Source organism: Antechinus flavipes, chromosome 1 (genome assembly GCF_016432865.1).
Source record: "Antechinus flavipes isolate AdamAnt ecotype Samford, QLD, Australia chromosome 1, AdamAnt_v2, whole genome shotgun sequence".
NCBI classification, from domain to species: domain Eukaryota; kingdom Metazoa; phylum Chordata; class Mammalia; order Dasyuromorphia; family Dasyuridae; genus Antechinus; species Antechinus flavipes.
The window spans coordinates 123,665,510-123,684,961 of NC_067398.1; the positions used below are offsets into that span (position 1 = coordinate 123,665,510).

Consider the following 19,452-nt stretch of genomic DNA (forward strand, 5'->3'; position numbering starts at 1 on the left):
GGAAGTACCTACTTCCTAGGTCCTGTGAGAATCAATTGAGATAATATTTGTAAAGTATTTCGATCTTGACTGTTGTTGTTGTTAGTCTCTCTATAGTCAGTCATTCCACTTTCTAAACCATTTCCTCATCTCTGCCTGCTATGCCCATTATGATCTTCACTTGACAAAGTCTTGGGGTTAAAATGCTTAGCGCCCTAATGAAGAATATCTTTAATGATGTCTCTTAACTTCTGAGTGTCACCAGAAAAAGTCTGTGATGACCTCCCTTTTCCAAACCTCACTGCCTAGAAGCCAGGGCAGTATAAGTGAATCAGTTCCCCAGGTATTTCAGATTGCTTCCCAGTGGCTAAAATCACCTGTGACTTATCCTTCCTTCCACATTTCTCCTGCCCTTGGTAGATTGGCAGAGGAAAGTCAAAAGGAGAGAAACCAGTGTGCATGTCTGCCATAGCAGTCTGGACTGACTTATTAGCAATGCAATAAAGGAGCAAGGAGTGCAGGACAGGGGGAAAAAAGAGATTTGGTTGATGGTGAATAGTCTGTCTGTTTCACAAAACTGCTTCAGTGATATTTCTAAAGTACAGGTCTTACTATGTTATTCTTCTGTGGAAGTGACTCCAGTGCCTTCATATTTCTCTGTAAGATCAAATACAAATTTCCTGTATTTAGCATATAAATTCCTTCCCAACCCAGCTCCAGGCTTTTCTCTTCAGGAATATTATAAATTATTCATTTGCCATCTCGTACTCTTTGGAAGAGTCAAATTGGCCTTCTTGCTGATACTTAAGATAACACTCTATATCCCATCTCTGGGCCTTTGTCCAGGATGTTCCTCATGCCAGGAATGCATTTTCCCTTCACTGCTGCTCCCTTATGGAATCCTTATATTCTTTCAAGGCTCAGCCAAGTGCCATCTTCTACATCGAATTTCCCTAGCAGCTAGTACTCCTCTCCCCCAATTATCTTTTATCTTTTTTGCATGTGATTTGTTTATATTCATATGCATATGCACTGTCTCCTACAGAATGTAAACTTCTTGAGGTAAGGAAATGTGTCATTTATTTTGTATTTTTTGCATAATGACCAGCACATAGTACACTTAATAAACGTTTACCGATTGATATGATTCATACTTGGGTAACACTTTCATACTTACACAACACTTTTCACACAACTCTGATTAAATAGGGCAAATGTTATGAATGCTTTTTTTTTTTTTTAACATATGGGAAATGTTAAAACCTCTCAGTGAGGTTAATTGACACTTACCTATGGTTATGCAAATAAAAAAATTTCATGGATAATGGATTTAGGTTGAGAATTGACCTCAGAAACCCTCTAGTTCAATCCCTTCACAGAGGAAGAAACCAAGACCTGTCACATGATTTGCCCAAAGATACAGGTTTTAAACCCAAATTCTGAGACAGGATTTAAATACAAAATCTCTAACTCCAAGGGGAGCTTTCTTTCTGCACAGCCATAGTGCCTGCATTCCTCTTACAAAGCTGCCATAGTATTCAGGCCAAAGCTCATCATGACAAATAAAAGATCAATCTTGGTACATAAACTTACTAATGTGGCCAAAGGTTTTCTTATTTCAAATAAAAGTTGACACAAACAGATGACAGTATGACAAATGAATGTGGAATTCATTATAATGAGATCATAACCTTTTTTTCAAGCTCTTGTGATTTTTAATTTAGTTGGAGGCCAGAATAATGAGAGAAGCAGGAGACGTGGAAGACAAGATTTTCCCCAGGATTCAGAATTCATAGGATAGAAAGGCACAAATAACTTAACAATTTCATCATTTGCTTATGAACATACCTGCTAATGCTACTATGTTCAGCAACATCATCGTACAGTTCTTGATCATCTTCCATGGGTCTTGATGGAAGGGTACTCATTGAATTTTTCTTTCTTTTCAAGGAATCATAGTCGATCTCCACTGCTGTTGTTTTAATATAGCCATCTACAGATTGAGGGGAGAAAACTTATGTTTGAGAAGTCACAATCTGGGAAGTGATATGCCTTCTATACCAAATCTTTCTTATCACTCCAACTTTTCTGCTCTGTGATTCTCTTTTAGATACATCCTTTGTGATGTTCTCTTTAAAAAAATTCAATGTTATGTCTTTGGATCCTTACAAAAACCTTGTGAGGTAACTGCTATTATTAGTCTCATTTTACAACGAAACTGAGACTAAAAGGCTAAGCCATTTACTCAGGTTCAGGTTCATACAACTAAGAAATATCTTTTTTTTTTTTTCTGAGGTAATTGGGGTTAAACGACTTGCCCAGGGTCACGCAGCTAGGAAGTGTTAACTGTCTGAGACCAAATTTGAACTCAGGTCCTCCTGACTTCAGGGATGGTGCTCTATCCACTGTGACATCTCACTGCCTTTCCTGAACAGTTTTCTAAGACTATAAATTGCAAAGAAGGATCTGAAGTGGTTGTAGAAGTCCCTCATCAGGTGTTCCTTAAATGGATGAAATCATAAATTCAGTTTTCCTATTCTCCCATCCCCAAAAAGAAAGGACTTGTTTATTTACAAATATTCATAGCAGAATTATTTTTAACACTTTGAAAAATTTTGAAATAAACCACATGCCCAAAGATTGAGGAATGATTCCATAATTTGTAGTGCATGAGTAGAATTGGAAGTAGATTTGGAGCTCTATGGAATAAATGATATGCAAAATGCAAACAAACACGACTAAATGAAATGGTGCAGTGGGAGAAAAAAGCAGAATCAAAAGAACAACAAAATGAGAAAAATATTTTGAAGGAAAGGAGGAACTTTGGACTCACATGTACCCCTGAAGGTTCTGCCTAACCATTTTCCTTCAGGATTGTCTGTGATACGGATTATTTCAATTTCCTCTCCTTGCTTGACACTCAGCTCATTCTTCCCTCCTTTGACATCACAGCAAGCCTTAGCTCGATGAAGGACTTGAATAGGGCCTGTTAGCTTTAAGAAGCAAGAAATAGCATATTATCCACATATTCTTTTAGGTTTTAGGACAAATTAATACAAAGAGGAGAGCTCATTACGAAACACCTTATTATCCTGTCTACTTTATCTGATCTGAGGGATGAGGAGGATATCTAGAAATCCTGCCTAGGGGACATTTAGAGTAAGCAACAATTAAGGAACAAAAGGTATCAGAGGCTGGGCCTGTAGGTAATAAGAACAAAGACTTATTGTTTAGTGGGAAAGGACCTATTGGCTCTTTGAACTTGAAGAGGACCATGACATTAGGGAGGTGATACCAAGACAGACAAGTGAATTGGATTTAAATGAGGGAAGGCTGTGCACATCACCTGCCTCACTTTCCCCTCCAGAGCCATCTGGGCCCAGTGGGCCAGATACAGATCAGGATGACTGGAGATAGCTTTGGATGAAATGGGAAACCTTGGCCTTTTTAAACTAAAATTTTACTAGTTTCATTTTGACTGAGGCCAAACCAATTTAGTGAAGTAAGGCAAAGAATCTCCTCTTTCACCTAATCAAAAAAAAATCTAAATAAATAAATGAATTTGGGAGGGTAAGATCCTCAGAGTTTTGGTTCAAGTAGAAATGACTGTTATTTACATTCCCATCTGAGTCAGTCAAGACCCAAACAAAAACCCAATGAGACTTGGCCTAGGACCTGTTGATAGCCAAAAAACTTTTTAGTTTTAGTTTTAGTTTAAGTTTAAGGCCTGGTCCTTAAGAAAGAAATCTAGACAGTAAACCCCAAGATACCAGGAAGGTTCAGAAGTACATCTATGCTTCCACTCCCCTTTCTGTCATTCTGAAGTCTTTGAAGTCTTGCTTCCAACTTCATTCAATGGAAACTGTTTTCCAATGAGAATTTCCTTAAACCCAAATATGCCTGTGTCAGCAAGGAAGACATCATCAAGAAGGATTACTGAGAAAACTTTTTTCAGAATATGATTATCAATTCGTTGTAGTTCTGACACTCCTAAAGTGCTTTGGGAGAAAGCATCAAAGAGTTAATCTTTTTACCAAGCACCAAATAATGAACTTACTTTGAATTTTTTCTTGATTTCTTGCTCTTTTTTTTCCTTCTCCCTCTGCTCTTTCTTTTCTTGCTCTAGTCTTTTCTTCTCTTCTTTATCCTTCTTCTTCTCTCGTTCTTTTTTTGTTTCTCTGCAAACAAGAAATAATATTACTTTACTTACACTGGAATTGATAGCCAAGCCATAGCTATCTCTAAAACTTTTCTTCTTTTCTATCCTGAAGAGGTTATTCAAATCATGGATAATGAAACTGAAGCCAAGTTGGAATCACCTAACCATACACTTCACAGACCCTTTCATTCTGGAGCTGTGGCTTCTGGAGTACTCTTGGAAAAGGAGAGGAATACAGATTGTAGGTCGCCTTCTACAATGGTCTTCTTTTAAAACAGAATTATATATAGGATCATGGATCTAGGACTAGAAGGGACCTCAGGGGCCAGCTCCTCTGATTCCATCATGTTTCCTGAAGAGGAAACAAAATCCCAATGAAGTTAGGTGACTTGAACCACACCACACAGATATGTGTATCAGGAGAAGGGCTGGAGCCCTTCTGCCCTTCTGCCTCAGAACCAGGACTCTTTCTACCACATGGTTGAGCTATTTGGCTAATGGATGGAGACTACTTTAGGTATTGTCCCTTCTCCCTTTTCTTATTAATATGTAGATGATCAAAAGATAATGGGGACCATAATTCCTCCCGTGTCCAGAAATTTTGTCTCAGTCTTTGATAGATTAAACATATACCTATATCTAAGGTAATTTAACAGGAAATACCACATTGTATATCATTTAGTTACTTTTCAAACAACATTTTTTTTTCTGGGCTACTTACAATTTCATTTGGAAACCAATATAATTTACTTTCCAATGTATAGGAAATTTGATGTTTTACAGCTTAAAGGTAAAACTCAGAGCCTTCAGTTCTCATGTGATCATCAAAACTCCAGAGTGAACCAGAATCATAGTAAAATATAATTGGTAAATGTTTAACAAAATAAGTAAAAATACAACAAATAATGTTAATTTGTGTTTTTCTAAATAAGTATGTGGCCTCTAGGGATGTGTTTTTATTTGACACTAAACTTTTAAGGTATTTTTCATAGCATCCCTCCAAGAAAAATAAGAAAAAAATAGGAAAATTAGACACAAATTGATCGAAAGAGTTCCCCAAGAAAATCAGTAAAGTAAATGACAATGAATACTGGATGTTTTGTTTGTTTCCTAGATTTGTGATTTTTCTGTAGGTCCACATATAATCTCACTCAGTTTATTATACTTTTTAATAAATCATCCTTAGAGGAACACTGCTTTCCCAGGTAGTGGAGGGATCCTGCCTGACTCTGATATGATTGATCTGATCCCAATGATTCTTCAATCCTTCATATTGAGTCAAAGATTACAATGGACCTGCCTCATGCCAGTTATTTGAACAAAAAAATTTTTGGTTTTCTAGCATAGTTAGCCCATGTTTTCTAGCATGGATGTTGCATTGATCTTTTTATTTTAATAATCATTTATAAAAAAATACAGTTCTTACATGTCTTCATATGTTTCTTCATTGCTGTCTTGATCCTATAAGAGAAAAATGGCTAATGGTAAACTTTTATTGATTTCAAGAAAAGAAAAACTAAATGGCTAAAAAACATTATGACTCATACATAGACTATAAGAATAAAAGTTTAAAGATTGCTTAAATTATTTTCTCATGAGCTAGAATGGAAACACTGAAGGTATCTTGTCTCTACCCCTTCTAATCTCTGTAGCATGTAGTTAAGACTCTTAACCAATGTTACAGCTATTGTCCCATCCTAAGAGAAATATAATATTAGGATGTAGTGGTGCTCGTTTTGTGAGATTCTTTGAAATAGAAATAAAAACGAAAAACACTCAATCACTTATTTCTTGGTCTTACATCTCTGAATCACAGCAACTTGAGAAGATACTAAATTCATTTTTAAATTCTATTAAAGATTTTTAAAAGTATGACTGCATTTAATTAGAAAAGAAGCATAAAAGTAAATAAGAAAATTGTTTATTTTTAAAGAAAAACGAACAAATTACCCGACCTCATCTGGATTTCCAGGATCTAGAAATAAATAAAATTTAAAAAGTTTTAATTTATGGTGAAAATTATCACTTTGCCCACTATTAGATGTAATTTCAGTATAATTCAAGCCCGTCATTAGATGTAATTTCAGTGTTATTCAAGATTGTTATTTTAAAACAAAGAAATTAGGTATTTTCTTTGGAAATTTTAATGAGGAAATAGAAACATATTATAAGATAAGTGCTATAGAACTTTCTAAAAAATGTTTTTTATGAATATTTGGAGTTGACATAAACTCATTTTTAGAGACCTCTGTGAAATAATCCAACAAGTAAAAAGATCCCATCATGTCTACTTTGAAAGAAAGGTAAATTCAACATTCTGTGAGCTTAAGTGGAGCATGGATGTTAGAAGCAAATCCCAATATATTTATTCTGACTAGTGAAAGTGATAATCTGTGTCCAATAATTCATTAATCTTAATAGTGCTATGTGAATATCACATGTATAATATAGATATACCCATATGTATATACATGTATCTACAGGAGATATATATATATAGATAGATATAGATGTAGATATAGATATCATCCATCTTTATGTAAAATATTTTTTCTCTTTATACCTCATGTCCATCTCCCTATAAAGATGATTTTATGAATGAAAACTAACATGGGATCAACAATATTTTCTGATTTGTCAGATGATTAAGTATAACCCAAGATTAATAAAGCATATCTTACCATTGGATTGCATATCAACATCATCATAATTTTCTTCACTTACTGAACTTCTGAAAATAAGAAAGAAGAAAAAAATTAAAATAGAACAGCTTCTCACTAGCTTTGGTTTTCCAACTACAGGACTTAGAGTGAAATTCATCCATTTAAATAACAGCTATGATAGTGACTTCATTTCAGTGGATTCGTGATTTCATTGGTATTCATACTGTAATTGTCAATATAGATCCAAATCTTTCTTATTCTGCTTATTGGACATTTTCAAGTGAATGTTGTGTGGGTCATTTCAAATGTAACATGTCCAAAAGAGAATTAATTATCTTTCCCCTTAAACTCATCTTTCCCCTCAGTTTCTCTTTTTGTTGTTGTTGAAGATACCACCATCCTAACAAGTTATCTTAATGGTCAATTCAAAATTATATTTAATATTTTAAATATTCCCTCTCCCTCAATCATTATATCTAATCATTTGCTAAATCTTGTAAATTCTAACCTCTATAACATCTCTTACATTGTTCTCTTTTAATTCATTTATATCACTACTACCCTACCTTAGGCCCTTAGCATTTCTTATCAAGAATATTGTTATAGCCTTCTAATTGCATCCAGCTTCTACTCTTTTTAATCTATCCACTTCCTAAATTCTGGTCATATCACTTTCCTGTTCAAGAAGCTACAATGGCTGTCCATTATCTCCTGAATTAAAAGTAAGCTCCTCTATTTAGTATTTAAAGACTTTCACTACTTGCCTCCACCCTATCTTTCCACATATTACTTCCAATTTTGCATTTTCATGCCCTGCTTAGGCTGACCCCATGCTTGGAAAGTCCTCCTTCCTCATGTCTGCCTCTTAGAATCTCTATCTTTTTTCAATATTAGCTCAAGTGTCACCTTCCATATGAGGGCTTCTTCTCTTAGTACCTTCATCATCTCATCTCCTTGTATATAAAATTATATGTTCTCAAATGTACAATGGTAGAAATAGATTAATTTTTGTCATTATATTCCTAGAATTTGGCACAATGCTACCATATAGTAAGTGCTAAATAAATGCTTCTTGATTGATTAATTGTCTTCAATTCCTGTCCATATCTTTCATGGATATCAGAATAATGAACTTTAAGAACAAAAAATTATAAAAATTAAGGGCAAGTCACATCTATTTATCTATTGGTGAACAATTATTCTAGTCATGAGAAATAGCCCTGAAAACAGAGAACTATTTGATTTCCTTTGTCAAAGACACATGGACTAATACAATGGACTGCTCATCATTGAATCTTTTCAGTCTAGTATAGATTAGTTAAAACTCTTGAATAGTCAAAGATTTCATTTAAGAGATTTCTAAGAATTCTAGGTTTGGGTGCAACAAAGTGTTATAATGTTTTTTTGCAAACAGAATCAACAGAAAGACCATCATCTTTAGAAGATCCTTTTTCCTTTTTGAACTTTGTGAAGGATGATTTTGAAACAAGAGTGAATGCTTTTGTCAAACACTTATATTCCTGTTTTGTATTTCACAATATTAATGTTCAGAGGTTCATCAAATAAAACTCTCTTTCTCCCTACAAACAGTTAGGTGGTATAGGGGAGAGGGTGCTAAGCCTAGAATCAGAAGAATTGAATTAAAATCTGGGCTCAGACATTTATGAGCTGTGTGAGCCTGGGCAAGTCACTTTAGTGTCTATCTGTCTAGGTTTCCTCAACTACAAAATGGGGATCATTGTAGCATCCACCTTCCAGAGGTTGAGAGGATCAAATAAAATAATATTTGTAAAGTGCTTAGGCATAGTGACTGGCACATAGTAAGTGCTTAATAAACATTTATTTCTCTCCAATCTTATTGCCTTTACTAATATATCTTATGTAATTTATTCTCGAATTGATAAAACACTAAACTGATAAGTCATGTGATTGGACAATTGTTACTGGATAAAGAAGGTGACCTCTCAGGCTGCCTTTGGGGGCACAATTATTGAGTATTTTAGAATTTGCTCTTTTAGAGACCTAATCTAGGACTATGTGTCTGGGGACTGTTCAACTCTTTAGTTTGCCTTTTTCTGCTTATCTAAGGGCTCCATCTAGAACAAGAGTCTAGAACAAGGGACAATGGAGAATCCCTTAGACACCTAGTCTGGAGAGTCTCTTTAAGGGTATTATTTAAAATGAAGCTACAGCTGCCCACCAGCTAGGGAATATAATGAATAGTCTTTCAGAGAAAAACCTAGATTATCTCTGAAAGAGCCATTTTTAAAAGAGTACTAAAAATACCTTTCTTCTTTTCCCATTTTCTCCTATCCAAATCCGGAGACTTGGAATGGTAAAAGCTGAAGGAACATTTACAAGCAGAAATAAAAATACAGAACAACAGAAATAAAATGACAGCTTCAGTGGTGAAAACTAGCAACGAAACATTAGCTTTGTTACCATTTCTTAATAACGTCTACATATGTGCTATGGCCTGTTTCACTACAAAGTTGTTTGGTGCCTTACCCTCCCAGCTTTCCATGATTATTTCTGTTTTATGTTTGTTTGTTTGTTTGGGTTTTTGGCAAATATCTGCTATGGTAAAGACAAGTACTTGAGGACCTAATTAACTTTTGGCCACTAGATGGGGAAACAATACCCTTGGAGAAGTAACATTATGTAGGAATTATCCTTATTCTGCTTGGCTCCAGAAGATACAGGTAAGAGTGATAGCTGAACCTACAACAAAAGATAGCTGGGATTGATGTATAAAGAAAAATTTCCAAGCAGCTGGATCTATTCACAAATAGGAAGAAGGGCTGAATTATCTACTACTGTGTATTATATTATGTTTCAGTGTCTTATTCCCCACCACTGAAGTATAAATTTCATGAGAACAGGAACTGTCTTTTATTCAAACTTTGTATATCATAGTAAGTACATAATAAATATTTATTGATTGATAGTCATGTTACTTAGAACATTTATGTAAGAACAAATTTTGAGAGAGATATTATAGAGAGATTTTGAGATCCAAAGTGGGGAGATAATGTATGTTAAGATGGGGAAAAGGCACAGGAAAAGAATAATCAAACATCACAAACCATTTTCTTTACAATGATCTTGTAAGGAAGATGGTATAAGTATTTACTGCCATTTGCAGATGAGGAAACTGATGTTCAAAAAAGTAACATATTCAAGATCACACAGCTAGTAACTAACTGGTTGAGCTGTGACTCAAATCTAGGAGTTCTTATTTTATTTTAATAAATGATTTCCTTTGTAAATCTATATATATTTTATTTCACCAGACTGTCAAAAGTATGCTGTTAAAAGTTTAACTAGTAACTCTCAAAAAAATGTACACGACACATTTTAAAGTTTATCTGTGTTATAAAATTTTTTCATCACTTTATTTAGTCTAGCCAGTGGACTATATATATGAAATCCTATCGTTATGGCATTTGCAGAATCCTGAGATGGGAATGCTCACACCAAGAATTTAATAATCAGCTCACTTTAGCATCCCTGATGCAAAAAAGAATAAGAACTCCTTCTTTAAAGTTACAGAGAGTAATACCTTAACTGGCAGGAGTTTCCTATAAGAGGTGTTAAACACACAGCCTAAGACTGAGAAAACTTCAGTTCTTATTCTCTGGGAGTAGAGACCACAGGGTCTTTTTGGTGCCACTTTCAATCTTCACAGTCACATCTTGGAAGCTTAATTTTACTCAGCCCTGGAAACATAACCCAAGATGGATACAGAAAGGACTGAGAGATTGATGATACTTTCTCAGTTCTGTGGGTGGCAGCATATGGATGTTTTGAGTTGGTGAGGAAAAAAAATGATCTGCTTAATTCCAACAATGCAGAGATTCTGACACTTACTAGCTATATGGTTATTGTAATTCATTTTTAAGTTTCAGTTTCTTCTTCTGTAAAATGGTGTTTTGATACTGGCACTGTCTATCTCATAGGGTTACTGAGAAGAAAGTGTTTTGTAAAACTAAAGTACTGTATTATATGAACTCTTGTTATTGTTTCACAGGTCATAACATCACAGAGGAGTCTGTACCTGTATTTAGCCTGTACCTGAAAAGAAATACCTTCTAAGAGTCCTGACTACTAGCCACCTGGCCTTGACTTTTTTTTTTTTTAAACAGAGGTGGTCCCAAGGACTCTTCAATGTGGCTCATTCACCTTTTGGTGAGCTTTAATTGTTAGAAGGGTTCTTCCTACATCAAGCCTAAATCCTACCTCTCTCTTTTATATATCCTACTTCTGCCCAGTGGAGAATGGGTTAAGGGAAAGAAAAAGAACAAGCATTTATTAGGCACCCAATATATGCCAGGAACTAGCACTTTTGCTACCCTATGACGTAGGTACTGTGAATACCCCCATTTTATAACTGAATAAACTATGAAAGCAATCAGAAGATAAGTGATTTGCCTGGGCTCACATAGCTAATAAATGCACGAGGTTGCATTTGAACTCAGGTCTTCTTGACTGGGGGCCCAAAACTCTCTCCACTGTTCTACCAACTACCACTAGATGCCAGAACAAATATAATTCCTTCTCCCTTATGCAACAGCTTGTTGACTGTCCTTCATTTTCAAGAAGGACCAATGATACCACAAGGTGATTTATTGGCTTACTTAGTGAACTGGATTTAACTGAGGTAGAGTTAAGACCCCAGCCTCACTCTTCCTTCCAGTCATCAAAGTCCATTAACAAAACATAAGTCAAGACTGATGATAGCTTGGGATTCAAAAATTGTCTTCCATATCTAAAAAAGCTATAAGTATTCCATAGCATCTCCTCCAGTTGTCTTTATGATTGTTGGAATAAATTGTTCTCATCTACTCATTCTGTTAGGGGGTATATGAGATGGAAAGATGAAGAACTTAAAAGATGAGTATTATATAAACTGCCCCCCCCTTTTGTTATTTCCCTGTGTCCTGCATACGCAAACATGTTTACTTAACATTAGTCAGTGACATTTATCAATATTTGATATTTATTGGTATTTAGTCTATTAACTTGACCACGGTTGGCTCGATTATCTAAAGCCTGAAGGACTAAGCCAGAAACCTTCTATTCCAATCTCTCCGGAGAGCAACAACCAATTAAATGCCCGCCCTCCCCCCACAATGCTCTCTTACTTGTGATGTAATCTCTTGTAACAAGATCTATAAAAGCTGTGTATATTCACTGATTCTTTGGCTCTGCTGCTGTGAGTACTTTCGCTTTTCTTTTTTGCTCAGGGCTGAACTGCCCACTTCTCATGAGATTCTACAATAAATAATTTTCTGCTTTCTACTTTGACTAATCTCTGAGTAGTCATTTTGGGTAGGGTCTTTCCATGTCCCACACAGTTGGGGGCTCATCTGGGATTGGGGGTCTTTTGGGGAGATGGCTGCGCACCCTTAATGGGGACAAGCATGCCCATAGTGTAGTTTTCTCCATGCTCTCTGGTTCTGAGTGTGCAGCCTCTCTCCTCTCTTAGACAATGACCTGAGGCAAAGTTACTCAGTGGCAAGTAAAATTGAAGACTGGAAGAGAGTAAAGTCCTGACAGCCAGCATTGTCTGAAAGAAAATCCATATGTAACTCAAGGTAAAGCTCTTGGGACTCTGGGGGTCTATTGTCTGGGTCGAGGGAGACCCAAGGGATTAGCCCTCCTAAATTTGTTCTTGGTGGGGACTGTTGTCAACCCCAGTGATAGAAGACTTTCTTGAGGAAGTGCTCGGGTGACTGCTGGTATGAGGGTGACCTCCACCGATACCTGGTTTAGGGCCAGGTTAAAAAATGGGACAGAAGTAGTCCAAGAATGGATGTCAGGACCTTAGCCAGGGAATTCCAGTCAACAGCCCTCTTGGGAATTGACTTAAAGACTGGAATGAACTTCCCAAGTATAAAGGGAAGGATAAAAAGATGATGATTGCTGCTTTGTTTGGAGTGGTCAGGATATTGGTGGTGGAATAATTTGGCCAAAATATGGTTCCTCTGATAATTGGACATGTCAACAACTAAATTTATATGTTAATGGGAAAAATCCCTTCAATCCAGAGGAATCAACGTATGCAAGCCTCTGACTTTCAGGAATAAAAGATTGGCTGTTTCCAAGCCAGGCAAAAGAGGTGGGAAAAGGACCAAAGACTAAAGAGATCTCATCTCACCCCTGGGATCCTTTAGTTGCAGTTTCTCTACCATATATGCCCTTCCTCAGCCAGTGGTCCCACAAGCACCCCCAGGTATGGAGGTAGAACCAGAAAGACAGCTGCCCTTTATTAAACTGGAGAACCAAGGGGCAGTAGGAGCCTAAAGTGAACTAGTATATAGACATTTGGAAAGAGAATTAGAACAGCTGAAGAGAGAATTGTATTCTCTCTTCAGTCCAGAAAAAAAATCTATTAGAAATGTAGCTATGGAAGAGTGGGAGGGACATCATCCCCTTGCAGAAGGAGTGATGGCTGCCAAACAAAAATATCCATTAGTAAATCCAGAATGGGATAATAATAATCAAGCATGCAGGCAGAATATGCAAAATTTAAGGGACCTAAGTATTACTGGGGCCAAGAATTCCTTTCCCAAAAGACAAAATATTAACAGGCCTTAGAGGTTAGACAGGGAAAGGATGAATCACCTTTCAGATTTCTAGAACGTCTTAAAGAGTAGATTCAAAAATATTCGAGATTAAACTTAGAAGATCCAGCAATAGAACATGTGCTGAAGCTATATTTTGTCTCCAATTCATGGCCAGACATAAATAAGAAATTGCAGGAATTGGAAGGATGGAATATAAATCAATTGGGGAATTACTGAAAGAAGTAATAAAGGTATATGTGAGGAGAGATTGGGAAAGAGAAAAGAGAGAAAGTCAAAGAATCAAAATGCTAATTCAGACTTTACAAGGGCAGGGAAAAGGGTAATCACAGAGAGACAGAGATGGGATGTGTTTCTGGGGAGATAATGTTGATAAGAGAAATAGAAGGAAAAGTATTCAGCAAGAGAGAAAGAGAAAATTAGGAAGCCTGGTAGACTTGGAAAGAAACTTGATATTGGGAGAAAGTAAATAAAATGATTGGCTAAATCCTGAGAAGGATTCCTGCGTAGGAAAATTGAATGGGAAATGGGAAAAGAATTTTTTTTTTCTTTTCAAGGGTAAAGATTTAGCTGACTTCCCCTTCACTCCTTGGGGCTACTTCTTTGGAAGTGTGTGTGTGTGTGGGGGGGGGGGGGAGGCGGGGAAGGGCAGTAGTGGAAAGGTGCTACGGCTGCCTAGTTCCTTTTGTTGAAGAAAGCAATCTAATCTTTTAAAGGGACAGGCTGCTCTTACAAGATGTTAATTGATTGAATACTTGTTTCTTTAGATACATAATGGTTTCCTTGTTTAAGGAATACGATCATAAATGTGATCTATAGTTTAAAAGGGTTGTTTCAAAAAGTTTAATTGATGTTTTAAAGAACTTTTCAAATTATTTTATGTGAAAATAGGAGTTTTAATTAACTGTATTGATGCCGATTATTTAAAGGGACTCCAAGAATAATAGTTTTTGCCTCTGTTCTTTTGAAAATGTTTTTGTTGTGGATGATATGTAGTTTGGGATTTTTCTGTGTATTGGGTATTTTAAAAGCAAAATGATTGGTATAAAGTTCAACTTATGAAACATCTACTTGGGTATGTAAGAATTGTGTGAACTTTTTGGGATAAATTTTTTACTGTTATCAATATAAAGTCATGGTAAATAACTGTTTGGAATTTATCTGAAACTTTGGTTAATGGGATTTGTTATTGAAGATAAAATTTCTTGGGCTTATAGTTAATACTATATGGGAGTTTTAAAGCTCCACCCTCTGATAGTTAGTGGGACAATTAACTGGAATAAAACTGAGTTAAAACTATTTTATCCTGTTTTGCTGAAAGCTAAGTTTAAACTGCTTTTGTTACGTTATAGTCATGTCTGCATTTTTCCTCCTATGATTGATTTCTATGATCAGAACAATAATCAATAAGAACTGTTAATGCAATTCAATTATGTCATACCTTGCTGTTTCCATCCTGGTTATATGTAATTGTTATATCCTAAATATTATTATATCCTAACTACTTGGGCAAATAAGGATTTAGTCTGATCATCTGTTACTGGATATTGTGTTTATGATATTCATTATTCAAGTGTTTTTTAAAAGGTTTCCAACTAATGAGAGGACAATTAGCACAGTGAGAGCTATCTGCTATTTATTTGGTACTGTAGCTGACAGCATTTACCTGCCCTGTTAAGCAAACATCTCTTCACATAGGATTTCATATTTGACAGCAGACTGATGAATCAAGTTTTTCTATCTCAGACTATTCTAACCTTTATTTGTTAGATTTGGTTTTTTTGTTGTTCTAGACTTCAGTCAAATTACAGATTATTGAACTTCTTCTGGGACATAGATTGGCCCATCTTAAGTTTTGGTAGCTGTCAGCACACCATACCCACCCCTTGCATGGACTGAGAGCCTCCACCCATTCTCAGCCTGAAGCAGCTTACGTTGAGACTATCACCCCTGCCCTGCTCCTGATATAATTTGGACTGATATGGGTGAGTGGGAAAGTGGTTGATGAATTATTGTTAAAATTATAACTGTATTACTGTGTGTTTAGATTTGGTATGGAAATTGTTAAATTGTGTAACTATTGCTGTTATGGATGTATAGGAGCTTTATTTGTGGGATGGTTACTTGATGCTTTAGCTTTCAATCCCTTATTCTGTTGGAATTGCTCTGGCAGACTATTCTCTGATTGCCAGCTCTTAGGAACCTGTTTTGGGACTGGCAGTCTCCAGCCCTGTAACCCCAGTTTCTTAATTGTTATCTCAGCATTCTCAGAGGACACTGAAATTTTGAGATCAGGCCTCTGAAGTTTGGGGTTTGCCTGCCTTCATCTTCTAACTGTGCATACTCTGATAACTCTGCTCAGAAATCTGGATCCTTTCTGGATCCTGTTCTGAGAGGGGACAGGTGGAACTACTCCAGGCCTCACTTTTCCCCCTTTGAAGTCCCTGACAGACTTGGGGTGCTCCTCTTAGGATGGGCAGCAGGACTGTCTTGAGCACTGCTCCTCCCCATATAAGCAGAGGCTGAGTTAAATGCACAAATGACCACAGACCTAACTCATAGTGAACTGTCCATCTCAAACTGGATTCTCTGACTAAGATGCTCCCCAATTGCAGAGGATCTGATTTGCTAGCAACAGGGAGCTTGTGTATTGCTGATTAACTCTGGGGTTATCAGAGAGAGACTTGTCTTTGCCATAAGTCCTTGCACTTTTCAAGTTTTATTTTGGTTTATTTGCTTTACATAGGGTTGGTCAAAATTATGGTGCTGAGACCTCCCAGGTATCTAGGGGGGAGGTAATTCAATAATTCAAATATTCAGAAGGAGAGTGTGTAATGTGTGCCTCAGTTTCCCTAGATTGTCATCTTTATTTATTTTTGTATTTTTATTTCTGCCTTGTATAATTACGTTAGTAACCAGAAGAGTTCAATGGTCCCTGTCAAAGATACTGCATACAGAGGATGCTATTAAAATGATGATTCTTCAGAAAGAAGGTTGGAATGTGGTAGAGAGAGATGGATTCAGATGGTGAGCATTGATTTTGTAAGTCTGTAAGTCTTCATAGAAATATGGTAAATATAATTTACAAATTACAGGGGGTATTGTGTGAGATGGAAAGATGAAGAATTTACAAGATAAGTATTGTATGAATCCCCCCCTCCCCCCCCCCACACACACTTTTTGTTATTTCCCTGTGTCCTGCATAGGCAGACATATTTACTTAACATTAGTCAGTGACTTTTATTGGTATTTAGTCTATAAGCTCTCGGCTGGACCACCTGCTTTTCAAGAGATTCCACAATAAACAATTTTTTGCTTTCTATTTTGAGTGATCTCTGAGTAGTCATTTTTGGGTAAGGGTCTTTACATCCCAAACAGGGAGATCTTCACATACTTGGAGGAGACATACCCCTAATTTACCAATAGGTTTGAAGTATGTTAGTTACTCTTCACTTGGTTTGGCTTGGATTTTGTTTGTTTGTTTGTTTGTTTTACCATAGTGTGGCTGCTGCTGTGAATGCCATAGTTTTTTGGAGCACAGGTAAAGGCTGAATGAAAGGTGAACACCAAAGGTAGATGGGCAGCCCTGAAAAAAGGACTCAGCCCTTTTCACCCCAGAGGTACTAATCCTCCCAAACACCCCATGTCACAATTATTGAACAAACATCTTCCTCTGCTAAGTATTCTCTAAAGTCAATGCTTAGAGTTTTTACAACCAGTTCTTGAGAGTTTTGATGCCCCTCTTCTCTCTAACTTTTCAATATCCTTCTTAAAGCATGATACTTGGAATAGAAAATAATACTACAGGTTTACCTAATCATTGGAAGAATACAGGAAAATTCTTCCTCCTCTACTTCCAATGCTAATTTTAGTATATTTTCACACTTGTTTATTTTATTTTTAATTTATGGAATAGAACAAGTATTTCTATAATATAACATAATGAAATGATTGCACAGGAAATTGCAAATCAATTATGTACAATTTGCTATTCCCTTTAAATATATAATGAAGTTATGTAAAATTATGTAATTTTAAAAAATTTTTCTTTCCTCCTTCCCCACTCTAGAGATAGCTGCCATTAGACGTGTGTGTGTTATACTCTTTTAATTTGTTCTTTCTCTGGTTGCAGATAGTGTCTTTCTTCATATATCCTTTATAGTTAATTTGGATATTTATAATAGTCAAAGTGACTCATTTCCTCAGTCATTCTTAAGACAATATTATTCTTACTGTATATAATGTTCTCATTACTACTCATTTATTTTGTCATTATTTTATGCGTTTTTCCATGTTTTTCTAAGTTATTGTGCTCTTACATTTTTAATAGAATTTAATTGTGTTTTAAAATGTAAAACCCATTTTAAGCTTTCCTATTATACAAAAACAGGTGTCAGCAGGATTTAATCCTTGGGCAGTTTGAGGTCCCCCATTGAGATTTTTTTTGGTGGGGGCTGCAGAAGAGAATCCTGTCATCCAGTGTGTTAGCTACAATATGTTTGCCATCTGAAAAATTTGACAAATATGCTATCTATGTCTTTGTCCAAGTCATTTATCCTGGGTATAGGAATAAGAATGGATGTCTGGAGAGCAAGATAGATCCTTGGAGAATACCACCAGAAACTTTCCTCTAAATTGACATTGAAGTTGTCTAAGATGATATTAATAACCACCCTTTGAATTTAGTCAAAAGAATAGATAAATATATCTTTTTGATAACTTCATTCTATGTACTATTTTTGAGCCATATATCTCTCTTGTCCACAAACTCAGCATGAAGAACTATATCAAGTTCATTTACTCCGTCAGTCTGTCCTTCCCTCACAATCTTGGGTATTCCCTCTGGATGAATTCTAGTTTCATAGTGTGTTACAAAACTGAAAACAATACTCCTGAGAATATAGAAACCAGAAAAGAGAAAACCATTGCACAGATTCACATATGCCAAGGTTACTAATTTGTTGCACTCACTGCCTCCAATTTCTCACCACTTTTAACCCCTTTCATTCTGGCTTCTATCCTCATCATTCTATTGAAGCTGTCCTCATTAAGGTGATTAATGACATCCCTATGACAAACCCCAAGAATCTTTTCTCTTCTCCTTATCCTTTTTGACTTCTCTGTAGTATTTGGTCTTGGAGAGCTCCTTCTTCTGCCTGCCTTTGTTTTTGTAAAATGACATGGCATTCCATTGGTTCTCCTTCTTCCTCTGCATATTCCTTTTACATTTTTTTTTTTTTAAAACTGGGTCCTCTTTCTCCTTTTTCTTTTAAATGTCTAAGGTTCTAACCTAAGTCCTTCTTTCTATTTGAATTCATTCCCTTAAGGATGTAATCTATCCCTACAGCTTCAATTATCTTCTTTATGTAAGTCTGTTTTTCTAAACTCCAACAACTTTAAAGAATTCTTGTTTTTCTACTTCCATTTTCCATATGCCTTCTCATTATTTCTAGATAAGCATTCTCCAAGCACCGTCAGTTCAATTTATCTAAAACTGAATTTATCATCTGTTTAACCCCCTGTTTATGTTAATAACTATACCATTTTCACAGTTTCCCAGGTTTAAATTTGGAAATCATTTTCTTACTTTTCTTATTCCCTCACTCCCTTTATTTAAATAGTTGTGAAGTGCTATCATCTTCAGCTGTGAATCTGCATAATCTTGCCTCACTTAAATTCAATTCACTTGCAAGTTAACACATCATCTTCCTGGTGTCATTAGTTTTCTTTGAAAAAAACAAACAAACAAACAGTATTTAAACTCTTGAAGAGCCATATTTGTGTTGTACTAATTTTTGAATCCTTCGAGCCTATCACAGTATCTTGAACAGAATAGATGTTTGCTAAATATTTATTGAATTGATTTCTTGCTGCAAAAAGCCATTGCTTTCTATTGACTAAACTTTTTTTTTTAATTTCTCCTCAGTTCTAATTCTTCTGTTTCTTTCCTCTCAGGCTACTAGTCATATTATGAACAGAAAGCTGATGTTCAGATATTTGTGAAGATCTATCTATTCTAAAAATGATTTTGGGGAAACCAAAAGCATACCAATGACACCAATAA

General features: G+C 35.8%; 1 protein-coding gene across 2 annotated transcripts in view; it reads right to left on the reverse strand.

The window, feature by feature from the left end:
- FYB1 (FYN binding protein 1) overlaps positions 1-19,452 on the reverse strand; it is a 115,861-nt gene that overhangs the window by 41,875 nt on the left and 54,534 nt on the right. For both annotated transcript variants that reach the window (XM_051990196.1, XM_051990206.1), the window contains exons 3-8: positions 6,820-6,869; positions 6,094-6,113; positions 5,565-5,599; positions 4,037-4,157; positions 2,813-2,972; positions 1,828-1,972 (exon numbers count right to left, since the gene is read on the reverse strand). In XM_051990196.1, the coding sequence (XP_051846156.1) occupies positions 1,828-1,972; positions 2,813-2,972; positions 4,037-4,157; positions 5,565-5,599; positions 6,094-6,113; positions 6,820-6,869 (531 nt within the window). The remainder of the gene's footprint in view (positions 1-1,827; positions 1,973-2,812; positions 2,973-4,036; positions 4,158-5,564; positions 5,600-6,093; positions 6,114-6,819; positions 6,870-19,452) is intronic.